At 43.5% G+C, this 25,309-nt stretch overlaps 1 protein-coding gene across 6 annotated transcripts; it reads right to left on the bottom strand.

The window, feature by feature from the left end:
- On the bottom strand, positions 1-22,782 carry LOC116567926. Of its 6 annotated transcripts, none has more exons than XM_032303310.1 (7): positions 22,358-22,782; positions 14,847-14,945; positions 14,231-14,291; positions 9,904-10,028; positions 9,223-9,345; positions 8,947-9,136; positions 1-1,506 (listed from the first exon to the last, which is right to left on the bottom strand). In XM_032303310.1, the coding sequence occupies exons 3-7, from the start codon at positions 14,241-14,243 to the stop codon at positions 1,460-1,462; spliced, it is 498 nt and encodes a 165-aa protein (XP_032159201.1). In that variant the 5' UTR covers positions 14,244-14,291; positions 14,847-14,945; positions 22,358-22,782; the 3' UTR covers positions 1-1,459. The 6 variants fall into 6 exon arrangements, 2 of the variants coding, with proteins under 2 accessions (XP_032159201.1, XP_032159200.1); XM_032303309.1 differs by lacking the exon at positions 1-1,506 and adding an exon at positions 6,266-6,609; XR_004276436.1 differs by lacking the exon at positions 1-1,506 and having other exon boundaries at positions 8,750-9,090; positions 9,205-9,345; positions 9,939-10,028.
- Positions 22,783-25,309: the final 2,527 nt, after the last annotated feature.

Below are 25,309 nucleotides of genomic sequence, written 5' to 3'. Positions count from 1 at the left end.
TGCAAAGCAGCAACCATCTCAACCATTGCTGGATGTGTGGATGGGGGAGAAGGAGCACGGCAAGGCCGGCCTGGCTTTCAACAGTTCCATCTAGAATGACCCACACCACTTCCACTCATGGTTCATCGGCCAGAGCATGTCCCAAGGCTGTGCCTCGGTCCGACAGACCAGGAAGGAAACTCCTCCCGCAAGGAAGCCTAGAGAACGCTTTTTTTTTTTTTTTAATTCCAGTAAAGTTAACATACAGTGTTATACTAGTTTCAAGAGTACGACACAGTGATTCAACCATTCCGTTCCTCACCCGGTGCTCATCGTGACGGGTGAACTCTTGGTTCCCTTCACCTCTTTCGCCATCCCCCAGCCCGTCACCCCTCTGGGAACCACTGGCTTGTTGGCCAGGAATTTTATAGATTAACTTGAGGAGAGGAGGGAAGGGTGCCGAGTGGAGAAGGTCAGCAAGAGACAGGACAGAACGGTGGCGAACGGTGGCTGGGGCTGTGGGGCCTGTGAAAGAGCGGCCGGGTCAGAGATAGTAATAAGGCTGTTAATAGCTACTGGGTATTGAGCTCTTTAATGGGATTTATCCCATTAAGTTTCGTATTTTGTCTCTTATTACTGCAGCTCAAAAAGGTAGAGTCGGTCCTCAAAACACATTCCCAACCAAAGTGAATAGAGCAATTTCACACACACATGGCTTGGGGTTTAAGTTTGATGGAATCAATCATTTTACCTTTCGGTGAGGACTCCGGCCAATAGTATGCACTTTGGTCTTCATTATTCAGAGTTAAGCAAATGGAATTTAAGTCATTCGATGACTCTTATCGACAGGCCGTATGTAGCATATAGATAATAGGGCTTGGGGTGAAGACAGTGGAGAGGTCAAAGGCACAGACTCAGGTACAGGACTGCCTGGGCTGAATCTTGGCTGTGCATCGTATTACCTCTGTGATGTTGGCAAGTGCCTCAGTTTCCCTATTGGTAAGGTGGGAATAATAAAAACAGCCCCTACCTTCCTCCTAGGACTGTGCTGGATATTTGTTGCATTGCTGTTCATAAAAGGGTCAGTGGTGTGTCCCGGTACATCATAAATGCTGTGTGAGTGCTGTAACTGAGCAGTAGATAAGTGGTTCCAAAATATCGTTCCAAAATATGGCATTCTTTTGGTGCCTTGATGGCATAAGCCTTCTTCTTGTGATTTCCAGACCTCTATTTGAATAAACTCTGAAAAAACTGTCATTCCACATCTGCCTCAATGAAGCAGGAAGAAGGAGCTTAAAAATTATAGTTGTCGGTTTGAGGACAGGCACACTGGGTTTACATCTTGACATCTGGGGCCTCAGTTTTTCTGTTTGTAAAACAGGAATAAGGAGAGTACCTACCTTACGAGATCTTGAAGAAGGCCAAATGAGTTAATGTATGTAGAACACCTAACACAGTATCAACCAGATGACAGCTATTATCATTTGCAACCGTGGGCTGGTGCATCCTTAAGAAGAATGCTGACACCTGGGAGGATAAAACATGGTGGAAAGAAGCTCGGGTTTGAAACCAGAGGACTCGTGTGTGAATCCACCATTTATTGGCTGTATGGTATTAGTAAGTTATTACACCTCTCTCTGAGTCACTTGAGAGAAAGGCCCAAATGGCTCAGTGAATACAGATGAGGTTGTGCTGGCAAGCACAATTCCAAGCATTGGGCAATAGGCTCGATTGACTAGAACCCAGCTAGAGGGTCCCACCTGGCTCTGGTTCTTATTTCCCTCAACAGTGCTACTGCCAGGGAAATCCACTCTCTTCAGACAGAGAAGGTTGGCCAAAGGAAGCGGTACTAGTCATCATTTTAACCTCTCCAGTTCTGGCTCTTTGGTAGAAGAACATGGCTACATTAGAGCAGTCTTGTTGACATTTAGGGAGATACAGGGCCTCCCTTGACCTCAGAGGAATGAACTAGTTTCTATTCCTCTCTGAAACACCTAAGCCTATATTCTACGTTTGCTTTCCATCGATCACACTCAGTTTGGATTTCAAGTTCATTACAGGGAGCCCTACCTAGTAAAACAAATAAAAAGTACATTTATTTATACTGTCATGTATAAAATTTTTTTATTATGGAAAAATACCATGTATGTACAGAATAGAATTGATTAATGAACTCCCATTACACCTCCTACTCATCACTTAAAATTAACCCCTATGCCCACTGTACCCCATCCACTTCCTGGCCATCTCCAGATTGTTTTGAAGCAAATCTCAGGCATCCTATACTTTATCCATGACTTTTCAGAATACATCTCTAAAAGACAAAGACTTTTATTAAACATATTCAAAGTACTATTTCATACCCCAAAATATTAACAATAATTCCTGAATATCATCAAATAATCAAATAACTTGGTGTTCAAGTATTCCCAACCATCATATGATTTTTTTTAATAGCTTTCCACCTAAGAATCCAAATAAAGTTCATATACTAACTGATCTTTATGTATCTTAAGCCTTTAAATCTATAGGGTCCCCTTCCTTCTCTTTTATTTTCGTTGCAATTATTTGCGAAGAAACTGGGCTCTATGTCCTAAAGAGTTATTCAGGCTCAGTTTTGTGAATTGCATCCCTGTGGCCTAAGTCCTGTTCTGCCATTAAACTGGAACCATATTCCTGACCTTGGGAGTTGACCCATGGCATGTAATCCCAAAACTGCGCTCACACACTATCATGGGAAGGACCAAGGAATTCACCTTGTGTTTGTGCCCTGACTCTGGAAGCTGGAAGCAAAATAACAGAACCAAAGTGGAAGAGGTTTTGGGAGCTGTTCACCAACTCCACCCCTAGCTGGCTTTTTTCGCTTCCAGGAACCATGGGGTCAAGGGAGTGTCTACTCAAATGACGAAGAGTACTATCTCCTTTACTACCTACTGCAGACAACAGCAGCAGCAGCAACAACAACAACAACAAATCCCCCCCACCCACACACACACACAAAAGGAAAGCCAGCTTCCACTTTAAAGGAGAGCAAGATGAATAATTCTGGTCAGTAAAAAGTCTTCTGATCAGATAAAACTCTTTCTGCTCTTGCCTCCTTATTCAATAGACATCCTCTTCCCTTATGAATACATGGCTTTGGGAGGCAAAAGAAAGTCCAGGGCAGGAAAAAAGAGCTTCCCCATCAAGCTCTATGGAGCAACTGTGGGGGCCATAAGATCACTTCATCTAGCTCATCTGCTACTTCCACATCCACTTTCATGGACCCTAAACACTGCCCTGAGCCACATTCCTTCCACAGAAATATAAAATCTCATTCAAAACAAACCATACCAACATTATTGAGTACCTCCCATATGCCAGAACTTGGGGCTGGCAAAGGAGATGGATCTGAGATCATTCCAGAATAGTATAGCATCTAGCAGGGAAAACAGACATGCAAACCAAATCATTGCCCCATGGCTTTGTAAAAATCAGGAAGACATCATGGGCCAGATAATTTGGGGACCAACTATGCCCAAGGGAGAGAGAGCCACAGGGAGGAGATGCACCATCTAGGACTTCAAGGATGAGGAAGAGTTCTAGAGACTGGCGAGAAGACACAAATATCAATAGTCATGATAGTAATAATAACAGCTAGTAGGTACCGAGTGAGCCCTTCACAACACACATTATTCTAAGCGCTTTATAGGCATGAGCACATATAATCCAACCCCAAAGAGAAGTAGTTGTTATTTCCATTTCGCAGATGAGGATATTGAGGCACAGGGAGTTTCAGTAATTTTCCTTATTACTCATATTAATAACTACCTGTGTGGGGCCCTAACAGTCAGGGGCGTAAGGGGTAGATACATTTCTAAATCACAATTTGTCTGAATATAAGTCTGATTCACTGTCCTCTTCCCAGTGCCTGGAATAGTGCTAGGCACCTGAAAGTCACTTCGTACTGTCAGAGGATGAGCCACGGTTGTGTCAGCTTTAATTTGCCCTTCCAGATCTACTCTCTCCCACCTTCTCGAAGATGTTCTGTGCTCAGGAGGCTGACCTGTGTGGACCATGTCAACGGGCTTCCTTGGCCTGGGGTTATCAGCTGGGATCAGCCCATCAGAAGCCGTGGCAGTAGATTATCGGGAAGAAGTGATGGCAGAGTATTTACTTCCCTGGCTCCCTCCCCAGGTCCTCTCTGACTGGTGATGTACCTCAACAGGAGGTCACAGTCCCTCTCAACATGGCTCTTTAATTTCTCCTTCTGTGTTCTGATTAAGAGCTCCCTCCCTTAACCCCTTTAGGCACAAGGATAGTAAGAGCTTTGGGTTACTGCTCTGTCCTTTGTCATTTCTCTACATCTTACCCACGCCTTTGTAAATGGCCTCTTTACTAAACCCCTCTCAAATAATCTCAAGTTGAATGTACCATCTGTTTCCCACTGGACCCCTGACTGATAGAGTGGTCATGCCAGCACAGGCTTCTGGAATCTTCTTTTTCCTCAAATTCCAGCAGAGCCTCAGATTTATTCACCTGATGGATGTCAAAGCCATAAATTTTCCCATCTTAGTTTATCCCAGATTCAGATGGCTAGACTCAACCTTCAAAGGTCGCTGAAGTCCATTTCCCTGCCTCCAGCTAGGAATCCCACCTCCCCACCACCACCCCCGACTGCTCCTGTCAGAGGGAAGTATATCTTACTTTGAAGATCTCCAGGTAAGGAGATACCATAACTCATTTTATTGTCTTCATACTCCCAGCCTGATAAATCTCTCTCCTGTCTAACACGAACCCCTCCTGTTACAGGTGAAGCCTATTTCCTTTGTCTGCTCCCCGGCAAGAACTGAACAAAAGATCCTTCATTCTTTGAAAATAGGCATTAAATCGTCTTTACCCTCCTTGAGTTCCAAAGTGCAGATCAATGAAAGCAGATCATCTGCCCATGCAAGTCTCGGGTCATCAGCCTAGATGTTCTAGGAAAACACTTCACTATAAGCAACTTTTACAAAGATAAGTTCTAAAAGTTTTGTCAAGGGAGGGGAGGGAAGATGGAGTCCCAGCGTCTGCTGAAAGACCACTGACAGGGTTCCTGACAGAAGTGACAGGGAATTCTTCGTCTTCTTTGATATGCTTATCCACTTGGCCATTTTTCCCTGCCTGTTATCCTGACCCTGAATTCTGGAGGGTGCTGAGTTGCTGGTAGTTCTGGGCTCTGACGGAGCAGCTGCTTTGTAAACAGAAATCCGCTGTTAGCCGTCAGGCCTCTACTGCTTCCCTCCGTCAGTCTCCACCCAGCTGGGCTTTCCCTGCACTTGAACTGGGCCAGCTGGGAACCCGGATCAGCAACACACCCCAAAATCTGATAAACCTCAAAGCCCAAAGACCATGGTTTTTTGTTTTTTTTTTAAGATTTTATTTATTTATTTATTTATTTTTTATTTACTTGAGAGAGAGAGAGTGAGAAGGTGAGAGGGGAGAAGGTCAGAGGGAGAAGCAGACTCCCCATGGAGCTGGGAGCCCGATGCGGGACTCGATCCCGGGACTCCAGGATCATGACCTGAGCCGAAGGCAGTCGTCCAACCAACTGAGCCACCCAGGCGTCCCGAGACCATGGTTTTAAAATAAATTTTACTAACTGAACTGAACCCACAAAGACATAAATGATGGATATATTGGTCCTTACTTATTCCTACTTCAATTAGATGCCCAGCCGTGAAACCGTAACGTCAACGTGGAAGTGGATGCTTGACTTTTGTCATCCCATGTCATCGTTCCATCCTCCCAGTGACCCGGCAAGATAGGTGTGATTAGTCCCATTTAGTAAGTGATGAAATGATAAGCCCCAGAAAGATTAACATCACCCAGTTAGTGAACATGAACCACAGCATTCATCTCTGAGCCCTGAAACCGGAGTCAAATCAATTTAGACAAAGACAAGTGCCAGCAACAAATACTGTGGAATGGTTACACCCCAACAGTGCTCTTACTTGGGACTTGTGGGTGACTCACAGCCCTTAACTTTTTTTCAAAATAGTCAAAGAGAGCTCTGAATGATTTTAGCCCCCCTTTGAGTATGCTAAATTCTTCTTTAACAAGTCTTGTTCTTCAGAGTGGGCAGTTAATACAGGAACCATGAAGGAAGCCATTGGTTTCCCTGAGCACCATTTCCGGGTAGCTGGGGTCTGCAGCGGGCGGAGTGGGGAGCTGGTCTCCTGAGGACATGCAGCACCACTACAAGGCTGAATGGAGTCCTAATCCTCACGAGCTGTAGAAGTTAAGTCAGGGTGAAACCTCAGTCAAATGGCACAGAAAGCTGGGTGTTTGCCAATGTACAGCAAGAGGGAGTCAGAGAGTCACATTCTGTGGCCCACTGTCCCTTGAACGACCCAGCCTTGTGTTCTCCTGGGATGGAAAACACACAGGATCTGGATCCAGTTCAGAGACAAGGGGGAGTGCATCACTACCAGGCTCAGCAGCTCTGGGGTTGAGTCTCTCCTCTGATTGCCTCAGATGCGGACTCATCTTCACCATCCCACCTTTGAACCTCAGCACCCCTCATTTGTGAAGTAGGGGTTTCGCACAAGTGAGAAAAGTTTTTGATAAACAAAGGAAGACCATAAAGTGTTGACCACTGGATTTTAATGGCTATGAGAAATGGAGCATAAAGTGGTGTCACTGAGTCAGGCTCTGTTTGGGGGAAGGACACCGTTAGGGTCCTCTTTCCCTCTCCCTCCCATCTAATGACATAGCTCAGTCCAAAAAAACCAAGAACAAGTGCCCTGTTCTTTGTTATATCTGGCTCACTTCTACTGAGATAGTAACTGGCCAAGCCCAGTTAATATCCATTAAGTCCCTTCAGAAAGCGGGCATCTCCATTGCTTTCAGACCAACCTGGTCCTGGGGCTCCTGGCTTAGACTTCAGAGCTGGGATGCACAGAGTCCAGGCCCCTCTGCACCACAGGTAGAACTTCGTCCATCTTACAGTTCTGTGCAAAACACCCAAGTGTAATAGAACAAAAGGTTACCTTGGCCCTTCCACCTCCTCACCTTCCTGCCTTACTGCATCTTACTGAAAGTGGATTCCCAGTAATTAGAATGGAGGGCTTTTTCCTGGATCCCTACCAAGTTGTTACTTGGCCTCAAAGCACAAAAGATAGTAATGACTCTCTGAGGGAAAGGAGCTCAGATCATGGAGGCTCTGCTAGCTTCTTGGAATGAGTGAATCTAAACTCCCTTATTTCCAGATCTGATGTAATAATGAGAGAAAACTTCAAATTATTATTTCTATAAATTAGCCTGCATTCGTGAAGACCAAAAGGCCAAGCACTGTGCTATGGGCTTAATTTGCAACTATTATCTCATTGGAATTGAAGATAATAAAATAAAGAGATCCCACGTGGGGTGCCTGGGTGGCTCAGTGGGTTAAGCCTCTGCCTTCGGCTCAGGTCATGATCTCAGTTCCTGGGATCGAGCCCCGCATTAGGCTTTCTGCACAGTGAGGAGCCTGCTTCTCCCCTCTCTCTGACCGACTTTCTGCCTACTTGTGATCTCTGTCTGTTGAATAAATAAATAAAAACCTTTTTTTTTTAAGATTTTATTTATTTGTCAGAGAGAGAGAGGGAGAGAGAGCGAGCACAGGCAGACAGAATGGCAGGCAGAGGCAGAGGGCGAAGCAGGCTCCCTGCCGAGCAAGGAGCCTGATGTGGGACTCAATTCCAGGACGCTGGGATCATGACCTGAGCCGAAGGCAGTTGCTTAACCAACTGAGCCACCCAGGCGTCCCAATAAATAAAAATCTTAAAAAAACAAAAAACAAAAAACAAAGAGATCCCACAGAAGTATCAATGACAAGCTCCCATCTTGTCCCTTGGGGCCATCATTTCTTGTCACTTCCCCTAGCCCCCAAAGAAACATCCATGGTTTATGCTGGAAGTGAACTGTTTGCTCTGAACAGGGCCCATTATCAAAGCCAAGACTTCAAAGCTCAAAGAGCACCATCCCTATTGTCTGACTTAACTAATTTGTATAGACTTTTGAAGAGACTGAACTATCTCCCTCCCTTGTCCCAGGAAGAAATAGTCAATGGGCTCTGGGAAGGGAGAGGCAGAAACAATGTTAGAAGAGAGAGTAGTGGTGATGAGAGTTTGTCCCCCTTGTCCTGTTGGGGAGGGGGAGAAGGAAAATAAACACAAGAAAGTCCTAAGGGAAGGGGGAGATAAATTTGAATGTGGCACCCCCAGGCTTCCCTGCAGGAGACACAGACACAGGGACAGTAGTCTCCCTGTGCCATCTACAAGAAACCGCCTTCTGGGCCAAAAAGGAGGCACAAGAGATGCCCATGAATGGGTCATGGGCGTGAGGGAGGAAAAGGTGTCCTCCGTGGGAATCACTCATGCAGGGGCTTCCCAGGAACCAGAGGTGCCCCTGAACAGAGCAATCCCTAGTCAGCATCTATGATGGGAGGTGAGACCATGGGGACAGCTGCATCTCTGGCAATGTAAGAACAAGACACAGGAGAGACCGGAACTTGTCCCCCTTTACCCATTTTGCCCCACTGTAGTGGCCCCAGGGCCCCCTGGCATTGGCACAGACTCCAGAGCAGGGGAGAGAAGAAACAAGAAATGGTTTAGTTTGGTGGTTTGGTTTTTTTTTTTTAATATTTCATTATTTATTTATTTGAGAGAGGGCACGAGCGGAGAGGGAGAAGCAGACTCCCCACTGAGCAGAGAGTCTGATAGTCTGAGGCAGGGCTTGATCCTGGGTCTCCAGGATCATGACCTGAGCCAAAAACAGATGCTTAACTGACTGAGCCACCCAGGTACCCCCAGAAATGGTTTTAAACTGGACATGAATCTAATAATTGTAAATATGAGACAAATCACTGGCTGGCCTGGATTTACCCAAAGGTGCTCAAATTGAGTTGCCTGATAAAAGAGAGCTTGGAAGTTAAGAATCCGAAATAAGTTACCATTTTGTACACACCTGAATGAGGTCTGGGACATCGCAGAACCTTCCAGCTACTAGGAAGCATGAGTCTAGGGAGCTCCAACCCTGAACACGGAGGCTGACTAACTTGGCAGGATGGGAGAAGAGAAAACCCCCAAACTTCTCCTTGTTTCAGCTTTCCTGTAGCAGCAAGGACAAACCACGGATTGTATCTGAGTGAACTGTCCTGTAAAAATAACAAAGATAATAGCAACAATTATTATCAAAATTGAGAACGATGTGCCAGTCACTTACCAGTGTTATTTTATTGACCTGATACAAACACTGCCCACATTGCACGGGAGGTGGTGGTCTGTATGGCTCAGGTGGGAGCAGGAGTTCTGCCATGCACTTGTTCTTTCCTGGTAGAGCCTCGTTGCTCGTGGTCCCCGTCAGCTAAAGAGAGGAGAAAAGGTCACGGCCGGACACCAGTGTGTGTGGGTAAAAGATTCCTAATGTGAGTACGGCCCCATCTCCTTACTCTGCCCGTCTGACAAACAGAACCCTGAACTCTGGCTCCCCGTTGAAACAGAGCACACCAAGGGCCGGGGGCAGGCACAGCAAGCTAGGGTACTTACTAAGGTACAAAACTGAAGAGGCCAAAACATTCAGTCATGAAGATAAGTAATACTTCAGTGCAAATACATTTTAAATAAAAATGAATACAAAAATAGTCACAATGAACAAAATATCAATTTTTTTAATGAAGACAGAGTCAGTATTCCTGATTTTTCTTTTTGCTGCAGGCTTCAGTATGGCTCAGCATATCATTGTTACTGATGTTAAAAAGAAGAAAGAAAACTATATTCACAGGCTGCATGATTGTCTATGAGGTAAATCCAGAGAATCCACCAAAAAATGGCCTACAACAAATTTGTTATAAATATAAATATAAATCTGCTAAAACAAAATGCCATAGGCTAGGTGGCTGAATAACAGAAATTTATTTCTCACAGTTCTAGAGGCTAAGAAGTCCATAATCAAGGTACCAGCAAGGTCAGTTTCATTCTGAGGACTCTCATCTTGGCTTGTAGGCAGCCACCTTCTCTCTATGTGCACACATGACTTCTTTGTGCAGCCTTGAGAGAGAAGAAGATCTCTGGTGTCTTTTATTGTTATCATAACACCAGTCCCATCATGATAGCCCCAATCTCATGACCTCATTTAACCCTAATCACTGCCCAAACGCCCCATCTCCAAACACCATCACATCGGGAATTAGGGCTTCAACATATGAACTGGAGTGGGGGTTGGGGGGAGAGACAAACATTCGGTCCATAAGAGCAAGGTCACAGGATATATGATCAATATATAAAAATCAATTATATTTCTATGGAATAGTAATGAACAATTAGAATTCAGTTTTTAAAGTACCATTTACAATAGTAATTCCCCAAAATAACTTAGATATAAATTTAATCAAATATGTTCAGAATCTATATGCTAAAAACTAAAAAACACTGGTGAAGAGATTAGATAAAATCTAAATGCAAAGAGCATGCGGTTGGGCGGAAAGACTCAATGTTGTTGAAATATTAAATCTCTTCATATTGATCTATAGAATCAATTCGATCTCAACAAAAATCCCAGCACAATGTTTTGTAGATAGCAACAAACTGATTTCAGATTTTTTCATGGAAAGGCAATCTGGCTAGAAAAGGTAAAACAGTTTTGAAAGGGAGACAAATAGAAGGTTTCACACTATGTGATTTCAAGGCTATGAAGCTACAGTAAAAAAGACAGCACAGTATTGGCAAAAGAATAGATACATAGATCAATGGAACAGAATACAGTCTAGAAATAGATTCATACAAGTACAGTGAGCTGATTTTTGACAACAGTGTAGAAGCAACTCAGTGAAGAAAGTATAGTCTTTCCACACATGATGCTAGAAGACTGAACATCCACATGCAAAAAATGAGAAGAGGGAGAACAACCTCAATATCTACTTCACACTTTGTACAAAATTTAAGTCAAAAGGAAGTAAAACTAAATGTACAACCTAAATTTATAAAAATTCAAAATAAGATATACTAGGAACTCTTTGCAACCTTGAATTTTGTGGGCAGTGGGCAGTGGGCAGTGGGGGAGAGGGAGATGGAGAGAATCTCAAGCAGACTCGCTGCTGAGTGTGGAGCCCGTCCATGATCGTGACCTGAGCCGAAATCAAGAGTCAGATGCTCAACTGACTGAGCCACCCAGAAGGCCCAGTGTGGGGGAAGGGTGGAGGGAGGTGGGGAACATATTTTTAAAGCATATATCTGACAAGGAACTTATGACCAAAATATATAAACAACTTTCAAAAATCAACAATAATAAAGCAAACGACACAATTAAAAATAGGCAAAAGATTTGAACAGGCATTTCATCAACAAAGACCAGTTAATTTTACTCTACGTAAATTTAAAATAAATTTTTAAAAAACTTAAGGAATTTAGCTAGCCCATATTCACATAACATATGTGAGCTTTGAATATGTATGTTAGCAAATAAAAAAGGACGAAATCAGTGGACTAAGGATCCAACTCAATAACTAGTTTTAAACCGCTAACTTATGCCCAAAGAAAGTAGAAAGAAGGGAAAGGTAAACAGAAAGAAAAATCATGAAAGACAAAGCAAACGTGCAATAGATGTCAACACAACTGTAAATTGGCACTTTGAAATGAACATTAAAATTGAATACTGTGAAGAGAATGACTCATAAAAGGGGAACTTAGATATACATCTAAGCAATGTCAGGGATGAAAAAGGGGTATGACTATAAAATAATCATTAAAAAATAATATAATAAGAGGGGGTGCCTGGGTGGCTCAGTTGGTTAAGCAACTGCCTTCGGCTCAGGTCATGATCCTGGAGTCCCGGTATCAAGTCCCTCCTCGGGCTCCCAGCTCCATGGGGAGTCTACTGCTCCCTCTGACCTTCTCCCCTCTCATGCTATGTCTCATTGTCTCTCTCTCAAATAAATAAAACCTTAAAAAAATAATAAGAGAAATACATTGAATAGTTTTATCCCAATGACTAAAATATATTAGCCAAATGGATGTTGGACCAATTCCTTAAAAATCCTATCAGAGTCAATTATCATATGGTTTCACTTATTTGTGGAGCATAACAAATAGCATGGAGGACATGGGGACTTAGAGTGGAGAAGGGAGTTGGGGGAAATTGGAAGGGGAGGTGAACCATGAGAGACTATGGACTCTGAAAAACAATCTGAGGGTTTTGAAGGGACGGGGGGTGAGAGGTTGGGGTACCAGGTGGTGGGTATTATAGAGGGCACGGATTGCATGGAGCACGGGGTGTGGTGCAAAAATAATGAATACTGTTATGCTGGAAATAAAAAAATAAAATAAAATAAAATAAAATCCTATCATTAGAAGAAATTGAAATCTGAACCGTCCTATCAAAATGAAAGATATCAAAAACCTTCCCAAGAAAACTCTTGGCCCTAATGTCTCCAACAGTGACTTCTGTTAAACATGTAAGGAAGAAAGGATGCTAATAGTTCATAACTCTTTTAGAAAATAGAAAAAGAGAAATCCATCTAACTATTTCACTTTGATAACAAACCTGACAAGGATATTATGGAAGAAAAAAAGTTACAGGTGATTTTCACACATGAACAAAGATGCAAAAACTTTAAACAAAACCTTAACATAGAATCCAGCCTGAAAGTAAAAAGATATACAGTACAACTGGTCTGGTTTTATTCCCATAAGGCAAGGTTAACTTAGCATCTCAAAATCAAAGTAATTTACCTTATCAACAGAATAAAGGAGGTTTGGTTGGGATAAATCATTGAGCTACAGATTTTTATTTTGTTCACTTATCTGTATTTGTGTTATATTTCATAAGTTAAAAAAATATTATAATGAAGACCTTCAAGACAGAGGATGCTACCTTAAAATTCATACATCTTTTACAACTAGAGATATTGGTCAATATGAAATTTTTAAAAGGTAATTGCGGGGCTAAGCTTGCAAGGAAGAAAGAGAAATCCTCCTGTTCTAGAAACAGCAGAAACTGAGAACACAGTAGTAGCATCTAACGAATCTCAGGGAGCCCGGCAGGTGGAGATGGGGGACCTTCATGCCCATACAATTTCAAGGGCTTGGGTGTTACTGCTCATGCTAGTTTAGGGTTTGCAGGAGATCAGGAACTCAATTTTAAGCTACAGATGCGTGTAAGACACTGAAGTCTAGGAGGCAGTTTGTTGTGAAATGTGGGAAACGCGGGGGAAACAAAGTAACCTAGAGACAGAAACTGGGGAATCTGGTTTGTTGATTGGGTTTTAAAGACTGTCTTCAGAGGCTTGAACCCCTCAGCACACTGTGCCTCCCTCCACTGTAGCACTCTCCCCATTAATAATGCATTTTCAGCATCTAGATCATCTTTCCGTCTAAACTCAGGGCAGGAAATATTTCTGTATCCTCAAAAAAAAATTTCCACAAAAAAGCTATCAAACAATTGGTGACAGTGGCAAAGGGCGGGAAGCCAGGGGAGGCACCGGGCTCTAGGACTGGTGGAAAAGCAGGTGAACCTAGGAAAGCCGGCAGGATATGCTAAGGGAGAGACGGGCCCTTCCAAGAGCCAACTGGGGAGCCTCTGAGGAAGGAGGAATACAAGGAACTTGGAGGCAGCTTCAGAGAAGAGGAGGTTGGTATCACCAGGGTCCACGACAGGCCTCTTGCTTCCAGGGTCTGGTTCCCAGGAGGTACAGCTGGAGCAGTGGATGATTAGGACAGTCCCTCCACCTCCTACCACCCCAGCCTCCAGCACTCTGGCCCTCTGTGCCCATGGAGGGTGTGAGATCAACAATCTGAGCGAGCCCTAAGGGAGGACCCAAAATCCTGCCTCTTTTCTCATCGGAGCTGCTGCATCTTCTCTCCTGGAGCAAATCAGGGAGTCTCTGCACCATGAGTCCGTAAATCTGGGCTTTCAAATGCTTCGGGCCACCTCTCTTCCAGTCTATGAAAGAGGGCTTAACAGCTCTCTTTCCAGAAGCACACAACCGCCGGCTGATGAAAGAAACATCACAGCAAGCAGAGCCCTTCCCCGTGCCAGGTGCTTGCTACAAGAGCTCTTGCCTGGCTTACCCTCCCTTCTGAATGGCATTTGGTATCATTGCCAAGTCATCCTGAGGAGCACTTAGACGCACACCTGGACATCTGGGAGGAGGCAGAATGGGGGGGGGGGGCGGGGGCGGGGAGTGGTGGAGTGGGGAGGGAGGGGCACACACCAGGCTCACCTTCCAAAGGCTGCTTCTTGATTATCTACTTACTTTTCATTTGCATGGAGGCCAAACCACCATCAGAAAATCTTCCAAGCCTGACTCTTAGAAACTGAAAGGAGAATCAGAAAGATCAGTGAGCTAGGTACATGCGCCTTTTCAATAACTCAAATAGAGTTGGAGGCAGACAACTTCTGCATAGAAAAACAAACAAGTAAGCGAAAACAACCCTGGAGGAAACTGACCCAGAGCGCACTGTATCTTCCAAATTCTAGAATGTGTATGCCTGCTCTATTTTCCAAAGAAGTCTATGACCCTATGCCTCTTCTACCCATATTTTTAAAATTACCAGTGCATATTTCTTTTGATGTAGAGTATTTAATGCCATAAGAAATATTCACAATGGAGTATTAAATGAAAACATCAGTCCTTCTAATATGTGTATGTGTATAGATTCATTTTGTAATGGAACAGTCCGAAATTAATGGGGTTCAAAAAGAAAATGGCAAAATAAAAAAATAAAAAAATTAATTTAAAAAAGAAAATGGCTTACTTTTGGCCAACGACTCACTTCAGACATATTCTGTTGAAACTCCCTTCCCTGTCCCCGCGATATTTTGGAAACATGCCTTAGCTTTTCTGTTATGAACATGTTCTCCATACTTACAGATCCTTTTCAGGTGTTAAAAGGTCCTTTCTCTGATCCTTTTCCGGCTGTTTCTGGTTCCTTTAGGGCTGGGCAGGGGGGGGATGGCCAATGCACATTCTGTAAAGAAATAATATGGACATATTTATTATCCCATACTCTAATTTGGCAGACTGAGTTGGCACCTCTTACTCAAACTGTTACAGAACCTGAACTGGGTGCTGATGGAAGAACCAAGCGGCACGTGGAGACTTTGGAGGATCAGAGGTTTATGTAACGCCAGTGGGCTCAGAGGAAACCATTCTCCAAAGGTCTGAGCCTGAGCACGAGCAGGGAGGGTAATTTATATCCTTCTACTTCCTCATCCTTGGTACTTCTGGCACGCGCGGGAAACAGGGTAGGAAAGAAGAACCCAGAAGGGCTTTGAGACAGGGACTGGAATTCGCTTATGGTTTGGTCAGCCATCTTAGAGCAGACTTTTCCCCTTATCAAGACCATTATAACAGCAACTCCTACGAGGGGAATTCAGTGTCTATATGTGCCAGGCGCGGTGTTCATTGGGTCAATAATGTGGAGGTTGTTTATAACTTTGGTAGGAGCAGAATTGGGGCCAGAATCCAGATGGTAGTGGGCTGCACTGTGAGAAGGGACAAGAGAATAAAGGGTAAGAGCAAATTTGCTCAGGAATTTGCTTTTATAAGGGCAGCTGTAGGAAAGGTTTTCTATACTGAGGTTGCACTGGTTTGCTGGGGTAACAGAACACCACAGGCTATGGGGCTTAAATAACAGAAATTCGTTTTCTCATAGTTCTATAGGCTAGAAGTCTGAGATCCAGGGTCAGCAGTTTTGGTGTTTTTGGAGGCCTCTTCTTTGGACTTGCAGAGAGCTACCTTCTCACCGTGTCCTCACACAGTCTTTCCTAAGTGCCCACACACCTCATTGTGTGTCCAAAGTTCCTCTTCTTCTAGAAGGACACCGGACAGAGTGGGTCGTGGTCTACCTTAAATGCTTCATGACAATTAAATCACTTCTTTAAAGCTCTTATCTCCAAATACAGACACATTCTGAGGTACTGGGGGTTAGGGCTTCAACATAGGAATTTGAGTGGGGGGCACACAATTCAACCCATACCAGAGGTCAAGCACATTTTTTCTTTTAAAGAAAAAAAAAAGGACAGTATTTTTTTTTAAGAGTTTATTTATTTATTTGACAGAGAGAGGTGAGGGGGAGAGACCACGAGTGGGGCAGTGACAGAGGGAGAAGTAGGGAGTCAGATGCAAGACTCAATCCCAAGACCCCATGATCATGACCCGAGCTGACTGCAGATGCTTAACCGACTGAGCCACCCAGGCACCCAAGAAACAGTATTTTTTAATATATATATTTTATTTATTTATTTGACAGACAGAGATCACAAGTAGGCAGAGAGGCCGGCAGAGAGAGAAGAAGGGAAGGAAGCAGGCTCCCTGCTGAGCAGAGAGCCCTATGCAGGGCTCGATCCCAGGACCCTGGGATCATGACCTAAGCCGAAGGCAGAGGCTTTAACTCACTGAGCCACCCAGGTGCCCCAAGAAACAGTATTTTTAAGTGTTGTGGAAAGAGCTCATAGGCAAAGAGAGTCCAACTCCCAGAAGTAAAGCCCTGAGGCCGAGGGAAGGACAGGTGAGTTGCAGAGCCCCCCTGTCACATACAGTGGCAGGGTTCGGGGGGGGCGGGGGTGCTGTTGGCAGGAGAAGGGAGACTCCTGCCAGTCTAAATGGAAGGAGAGATTAGGGAGGAGCAGGCACAGTCTGTTTCTCTATAATTTGATTGTGAGAAGCTGGGAAGTCGTCACCTGGCAGAGGACAAGCTTATCTGGGAACATAAACTGGAAACATTTTGAGGGCAGTCTGGCCACGTAAAGCAAAGGGTTTAAAAATGTGCCTACAAATTGACCTAGAAATTCAGTGAGTGTATCCCAAGGAAATAATTAGAGGTGTGCACCAAGATCTAGTAATAAAGACTAGACAAGTTGTTTATGTTTATGTGTTGTTTATGACTTAAAAAGTGCAGAAAACCACCTCAACATTCAGACAGGGAGGAACATTTAAACATGCTAGTATACATTCTTCTTTTTTTTTTTTTTTGATATAATACACAGGATAGTAGGACCCAGAGAGTGTCGGCAGCCATTAACTATACAAATATGCCTATTAAGATGGAATGATGGGACAGTATAGCCTTCTATAGAAGGAGATGAGGGGCAGGAAATTACACAAAGAATAATTATGCTTTTAAAAAGGCAGTAGATATACAAAAAGAAGAAAGAGAGCTCACGTGTGTGGGAAGCAAAGGTTAGCTGTGGTTATCTCTGTACGGTAGGATTTAGGGAGCTAATTATTTTCTTTCCGCTCACCTCTAGTTTCTAATTTTTCCACAGTGAACACATTATTTAAGCAACATGGGGTCGGGGGCAATAAAAAAAATTTTTTTTAAGGCAACACCCAGATTTCTTTTCCAGGGCTATTTCTACAAAGACACCAATTTTTTATTACTGAAGAGTTGTTGTATAAATGATGCTGGCTCATGGCAAATAATAAAGAAGATGGGAACGTGCGTCCTGCAGACCGAGATGCCCATGCAGCATCCCTGGGGCCTAGGGCAGCATTTTGCAGACAGTAGGCCCACAAATATATGCTAAAAAAGAATGATTGAATACGGTGCTAGGGGCAGAAAATCACCGTCAGGCCAGCCCTCCAAGTGAGGGGTAAACTCATGCCTTAGTAAATAACAAATGACCACATGCCATCCATCCCTGATGTGGCTCCAGAGTTGTCAACATCTAGAATATTCTGTCTGTCAAGGCTGTGAGCCTGTGAGAATGTGGATTCCAATTCTCGCCCACTGCTCAGACTGCTGATCAAACTGGATTCCAGCCCCCATCCAAGGCGAGGCATTTGCTTTCCAGAAAGCCTCTGAGGCCAAAAGGCTTTGGTATTGATGATGTAGCTTCCTCAGAAATGTACCATCTTCTTTTCAGGCACGTTGTCATTACCACTCTATCCTGAAGGCATTACTGAGATGTCATGAAAAAACAGCCTTTTAAATTCATGTTATGGGCTGGTCTGGCGATTTAATCTCGCTCTTCAATGTAAATGTTTCGGATGCTATGGAGAGGAAGAGAATGGAAGAATATTATTGAAATAGGGGATGAGTCTAATGTCTTTTATCTGCCAGAGACAAGCCAAGACTGGAGATATTTATTGGTTCAGTACTTCAGCAACATGGTATTAATTGTCTCTGAGTGTTTTGATAGGTAGTTAGCGTGAGGGTATTAATGAAAACAGCCCCACTTCATTTTAAAATTAACTGCTTGGCCATTGAGCAATAGGAGCTGATAAATGATGGCAATAAATTTGTGATGGAGATTTATGTGCTCGTAACTCAGAGCCGGGCTGTGGGCATGCTCAGATGGGGTGGGGAGATAAGAAATACCAAAAAGTAGCTTTGTGCAAAAGAGCATTTCCCCCAAATCCCTGCTGAACCAGCCTTGTCTTTCTGGGATGCCCCAGGTCGGTGCAGACCTGGCCTCCCCGGTGCTGGGCGCAGGGGGGTTTGGGCCGGTCCTGCCTCCTTACCTGTGAGGGGGCGTGAGCATCTGGGCGTCCATCGGGATGACTCCGCCCACTTTGTTTGGTTAGCTGGAGAAGAGCCTTCCTTCACGCACCTGGCCTTCTGGAAAGCAGCTCCTCCCAAGCCTTCTTGGCTGACACTGGTACTTCCTCGGAGCTGCTCCCTTGCTAAGACAATGGAAAAAGTCCACCCAGATGGACACAGCAAGGAAGGGAGGAGATGGTTCTTGGTTGGCTGTTGTCAGGCTCTGGGCAGGGTGCCTAATTTACATAATTCCTGTTAATCTCTACAACCATCTTGAGAGGTAGTTCTAATTAACCTGTTACGAACTCGGTTTTGGAAAGGAGAAAGCTGAAACTCATAAACCTAAATGGCTTGCCCTGGGGCCCATGCATCAGGCTTCTGGGGAGACCACATGACAGGGAGAATGTGGGTGTTAGAATCACAGAGCGAGAGTTCGAATCCCAGGTAGGCCACTCACTAGCTGGGTAATTTAAAAAAAAAAAAAATTAACTTTTCTACATCCACCATTTCTTTGTCTTTGATTTTGTCTTTTGTCTGTCACCAAAGATGAAAGCACAGGGATGCTGGGGTTCTCAAGCACGTGAAATTACATAATAAAAGCCAACTGGGCTGGTTCCTCAGATTCTGGAGCTCCCATAACTGACCCATAGGAACTTGGGATCCTGGAGAGACACAGAGGCCAAGGCAGGGTCCCAATCCAGAGGCTTTAAGGGGGTAAACAGGGAACTGAGGGTAGGGCCCACTCAGGAGCCCTGTGGGGACTCGGATTCGTCCAGGAGCGAAGCCAGAGCAACTGTTGCTGCTGCAGAAAAGTGACAGCAAGGTCAGCCACCAGGCGTCCTTGAAGGTGGACTAGTATGCCCCTGCCATATGGGAATGTTAGAAAAGCCCCCCTCCCAACACACACACACAAATTAAGAATCAGGCGAGTAAGGATGGTTCCTGGGATTAAACTACATACAACAACAGCCCTAACTTAAACCTGAGCGAGTTCAAAGGTCTGACAAATACACATCTGAAACCTAATACTCTCAGAGAGGAAGAGCCTGTGGAAGGAAGATAAAGGGTGATAGAAAGGCAAAGTGGGTGACCATGGGATATCCCAAATTGAGTTTCCTGGGGGTGAGCAGGCCACTGTCAGCCACATGAGGCTGCCGTAGGACATCATGAGCAGAAGTCACTCTCGCTGGACATTTTCTAAAGCAGAAGTCATCCTGTCTCAGGAAGATGGGTGGGGACCATGACAAAGTTCTAGGAGAGGAAGTTCCTTTCCAGGCAGTAGAATGGACAGGGCTCTAAGTGGTGCGGAAGCTCCTGGCAGTAGAGAGGGAGCACCGGCGACCATTTGGAGACCTGATGTGATTTAGCAGTTAGAGAATGTGGGCTGGCTGGAGGTCACTGATGCAGCACCCACTTGACCAACTAGTTAGGATTCAGCATAGCCAATGTGGAATTGGAAGATGGGGGTACCGAGGGGGGGGGAATAAAGATTCCTGCCCTCAATAAGTCCCATGGGGAAGATAGTGAATAGGCCTTTGCGACACAACATAATTAGTTTCTGTTCCCAGAACAACCTTGAGGAGAACCTCCTGATTCGCGAGGAAAAGCTTCAGGGAGAAAAGGTCCCTGGGAAAGGTTCCACAGAGAAGCTTGCCTGAGCAATAAGTCTGTCCTGCTTAAAATCTTGTTCCATTTAGCCGTGTGGCATTTACAATGAACCACCTTCACGATTTACCTCCTACCCCCAAATCCCCAGGCTCGTTCCTCGTCACTCCCTGCCTCACGCCTTTGGCTACAGCAACATTAGCTGCTATGTCGCCTACACACTCGTGCTACTTGCCAGCTTTGGCTTTAGACTCTACACCTCTCTCTGCCTGAAATCCCCCATCATCCCTTAGGGGGTGGCCAAGCCTTCAGGAGTCTTTTAACAATTCTGCTTCCCCATCTGGTCTTAGATGTCCCTAATGAACACCCCTGTGTGTATTGCCATCACTGTGCTTATGGTCTTGTATTAGATTTAACTATGTGTCTTGTCCTCACTAGACAGTGCGCTAGCTGATGTCAGGAACTATGTATTCTTTCTTATAGTCAAAACACCCAGCACTTAGCTACTACTTGGTAAATACTTGTATTGTGTTGTATTGCACTTTAATTCCAGTATGGTTAGCATACAGTGTTCTATTAGTTTCAGGTGTACAATAAAGAGACTCAACACTTCCATACATCACCTGGTGCCCATCAAAACAAGTGCCCTCCTAAATCCCCATCCCCTCTTTAACCCATCCCCTACCCCCTCCCCTCTGACAACCTTGAGTTAAAAATGAGTCTATTTCTTGGTTTGTCTCTCTCTCTCTTTTTCTTCCTTTGCTAATTTGTTTTGTTACTAATTCTGCATATGAATGAAATCATATGGTATTTTCCTTTCTCCGTCTGGCTTATTTCACTTAGCATTATACTCTCTAGCTCCACTCATGTCATTGCAAATGGCAAGATTTCATTCTTTTTTATGTTTGAGTAGTATTCCCTGTGTGTGGGGGGGTACCACATCTTCTTATCCACACACTTGGGTTGCTTCTATAATTTGGTTATTGTAATAAATACTTTTGGTATTGATTAGTTACTGAAGGTAGACTGACACATTTAAATTAAATACTTCTTTTCTCCTTACAGTTCTCAGATCGACATAGGACTCCTAGTTAAATTGGAATTTGAATTTAATTTTGAGTCTCAGTTAAGCAACAAAAATTTTTTATAAGTATATCCCAATGTTACATGCTACGTACTTATACTAACTAACATGTGTCCTAATATTTCATGGGACATACACAAAAAACTTATTCATTATTTATCTGAAATTCAAATTTAACTGAGTGCCCTATATTTTTATTTGCTAAATCAGGTAGCCCTATTTCTTCTGTTAAACTTATAAATACTTAAAAGCACAAAGGATGTGAGCAAGAGCCTGTTCATGATGCTGATGGAAAAAAATGTTCAATCTGGTAAGCAATTTAGCAAATATTTTCAAATATAATTGGATAATTGTATGAAGATAATAGGAATTAATTCTGGCATTTGCAATGACTTAAAGTTAGAAACAATTTAAATGTACATCATTAAGGGGATTGGTTAAATGAAATAGAATTTTTTATATTATTATTTTTTTAAGTAGGCTGTATGCCCAACTATGGGGCTCAGACTCATGACCCCAAGATCAAGAGTCAAATGCTCTATCAACTGAGCCAGTCAGGCACCCTATGAAACAGGATTTTATATGCAATACAACATTGAGATTAAGAGCATAAGATCTAGAGTCAGAATGCCTGGATTCAAATCCTGACTGCATAGAATACTGGTTCTAAAATGCTAAGAAAGACTGCTTAATTTTTCCATGCCTCAGTGTATACATTTGTAAATAGGAATAATACAAATGTCTACCTCATCAGTTTGGAAAGCTAAATGATTAATATATGTTCTGCCCTTGCAATAAGGCCTGATAGACCACAATGTTCAGATAAAGATAGCCATTACTATTATGATCATCATCATTCCTGTTGTAGAACACTATGGTACCTTTAAAAAAGACTTTATAGGTTTTATTTATTGACATGAGGCATTCCCATTTTGCAAGTGAGGAAATGCAATCAAGACAGCATATGTAAAGCATCCATTTAGCAAATAATTTTTGAGCACCATCCCTGTTGGACCCACCATTGGAAGTTAGCAGCAGCAGACACAGCAAAGAACAAAGCAGAAATGTATAAAACCAAAGGTTTGTGAACAGATATTACAGGAAATGTATATAAATTTAAAGAAAATTAACATTCGGATGAGAGCAAGAGAGGAAAATATACAACAGCATGTAATAGGAAAGACCTAATAAGAAAGGGCTATTTTACCTGAAATCGGAAGGATGAGTGAAGTTGGCCAGGACAGGGCTGGAAGAAGAATATTTTAAGCAAAAGAAACGGTGTGTGCGAAAGCTGTGAGGTAAGGAAAATCAGACAAGTTTAAGGAACTGGAACAAGTCCAGTGTGGTTGGAGCCCAGTGGGACAATGGAGCAGAATGAAAATGGAGAAGAAGTAGGAGCTGGTTCCTGTTGAGCTTTGTAAAATATCAACAGTCAAATTAGGTAGGGTTGAGTCGTTGGGTCTATATCCTTAGGTCCTCCAATACAATCTCATCATCCAGACTGTTGCTTTTCTTGCTCAAGGTCCTGAGTCTTGAAAAAGAACAAGGTTGGAAGATTGATGCTACCCGAATTCAAGACGCAACTATAAAGCCACAGTGACCAAGGCAGTGCGGTATTGGCACAAGAGTAGGCAGAAAGATAAATGAAACAGAACAGAGAGCCCAGAAATAAACTCATGTAAATATAGGCAACTGATCTTTGACAAAGGAACAAAGGCAAAACAAGGGAGCAAAAATAGCCTTCTCAACAAATATTGCTGGAAAACCGGATGTCTACACACACAAAAAAGATGAATCTCTACACAGACCTTCACAAAAATTAACTCAAAGTGAATCATAAACTTAAATGTAAAATGCAAAACTATAAAATTCCTAGAAGAAAACATAGGAGAAAATCCAGATGACCTTGGCAGTGATGATGACTTTTTAAATACAGCACCAAAGGCAGGATCCATGAAAGAAATAATTGATAAGCTGGGCTTCATTAAAATTAAAAACTTCTGCTCTGCAAAAGACAATGTCAAAAGAATGAGAAGGTGAACCATGAACTGGGAGAAAATATTTGCAAAAGAAACACCTGATAAAAGATTCAGAGCTCTGGATTGGAAAATCTCACTGGCTGAATTAAAGCCATGTGTCCCCAGGGAGAGAACAGGAAGGATTCCCCCTTCAGCTCTCATCTCTACCATTTGAAAGGTACCATGTGTCCTTGACTGACCCGGGTTCCTCCCATCCCTACTGAATCCAGGAACCCCATGTCAACTGAAGCTCCCTTCATAATCTCCAACCTCCAGATAACAGTGGCCATGGTGAAGACATTGGTGTTTCCCTCCTCAAGGTATTTCTCAAGACTTTGGCAAGGAGGATGTCCTCTGTACTCTCCTGGGAGACAGAGTCGGGGAGTGAGAGGCAAGTTGCACGTGATAAATTCACTCCAGCATTCCTATCTCTCAGAGTCTTTGGATTCTTTCCTTTACTTGATATCAAGGAATTTATGACATCTCAGCTCTGTTTAATGTTGGCCACCACTGAGTCCAGATTTCTGTCAACCAACTGAACAAACAATGGTGTCTACTCCCAGCTGCTCGAACTTGCAACAGAATCTGGGGTCTCTGCTAAGTGCATCCATATCAATGACTTTAACTTGGTCTAAAATGATATTCGTCTTGTCTTTGGTCTAGAGCCCACGGAATTCATTCCCACACATACTCCCTAGATCTTTGAAGGTGTAAATTAGCAAGGTTTTGCAAATTACTTGTTACCTATGCCTTCTGCTCCCAGGTTTGACTTTTTACTATCCACCTCCCCCATGGGTCTTCTAGGTCTGAAGACAAAGGGAGGGTTGCTGCAATGCAGATCATAAAAATAGACTTTTATTTCAGTGTAACTCTTCAGGGTAAGAAAGTTATAGTACCTTTAGGCAAAAAGTAAAAAGAGGGAACAGTCAAGGGAGTTAACCTGTTTTGGATGGCATGGGTGGGGGGGGGTCAGTGAGTTCTCTGGGTCATCACGCATACCCTCATCTCAAGTCTTGTCTCTGCCATGCCTTAATTATCTTCTAAGAGGCGTGACAAGGTTGAAAACTTAACTGATGTAATTCTACAAACCTCAGAATCCAACTTAAATTTGTTTACCAGTCTCTCAGCTGTGTGGCTTTTGGAGGATGGAAATCCATTCAGTGCATCCCCATAGTAAGTTCCTGGGTATTAATATATGCCTTAAATTGAGAATTCTGGGGTTTAAATCTATCACTCTCTTTTAACAAGCTAACCAGAGCCAGTAGGAGCAGCCACTCCATCCCACATCCCTTGAACTCCTTCTGTCTTTCACACTGTCCCAGGACAGTGGTTAAAGGCTCTTGAAACCCTGCTTTTCATGAGCCCTTCAAACAAATGACTGCAGATGATAGTTAAGTTGCTCTGTTGCTGTGAACCATGGCTTCCAGGTTCCTATCTCTGAATCCTAAAAAAAAAACAATCATGGTCATCAACTCCTCACTGAGGTATTATAATCAATCCCAGATTTCTCCCCTAAGGCCTTCTGACTTGAAGAGACTGTGGCACACTTCCTGGTACAAATTCCTGTATCAGGAAACTGCAGGGAACAGAAAGAGATTCTAACTACCTTTCACAAAAGAGGAATTCACGGGAAGGCATTGGGTAACTCACCAGTCTGGAAATTTGTCAGGAACCAAGCGAGACTAGGCAGCAAGAAAAATTGGCCAGGATGTGGTCACAACCAGTTACAACAGCCATCCTGTGGTTGGTCCCATCTTCCTTCTGCCTTTGCTTCACTCACTCAAGAATCAGATATCTGGGCAGAAGCATATAATTAGTGACCACAGGTCAAATACCCTCTCTCTTAGTGGGAGAGAAGGTAGTAGAGAGAGGGAACACTTCTTCCTAAAGCTTCTACCAAAATCCCAGAAAGGGGTTTGGTTTCAAAGCCAAAAAATGACAAAGGGTCAGTATTGTGGGATGGTGTTACATGGCATAATGTTGGGGGCATGCAGGGGACACTTGACTCTTGGTCATTATTCGTCTTCATTGGCTCACTGAGATGGTGCCACCTGTATGTGACTTTATGTTATAAGCCCATGCAGGCACCATGGAATCCACATCCTCCTACAGACAAGAGCTCTGTGCCCCTTCTACTCTCT

This window comes from Mustela erminea, chromosome 10 (genome assembly GCF_009829155.1).
Source record: "Mustela erminea isolate mMusErm1 chromosome 10, mMusErm1.Pri, whole genome shotgun sequence".
NCBI classification, from domain to species: Eukaryota; Metazoa; Chordata; class Mammalia; order Carnivora; family Mustelidae; genus Mustela; species Mustela erminea.
The sequence above is the reverse complement of the archived record's forward strand: the minus strand, read 5'-3'. Positions and strand labels throughout refer to the sequence as shown.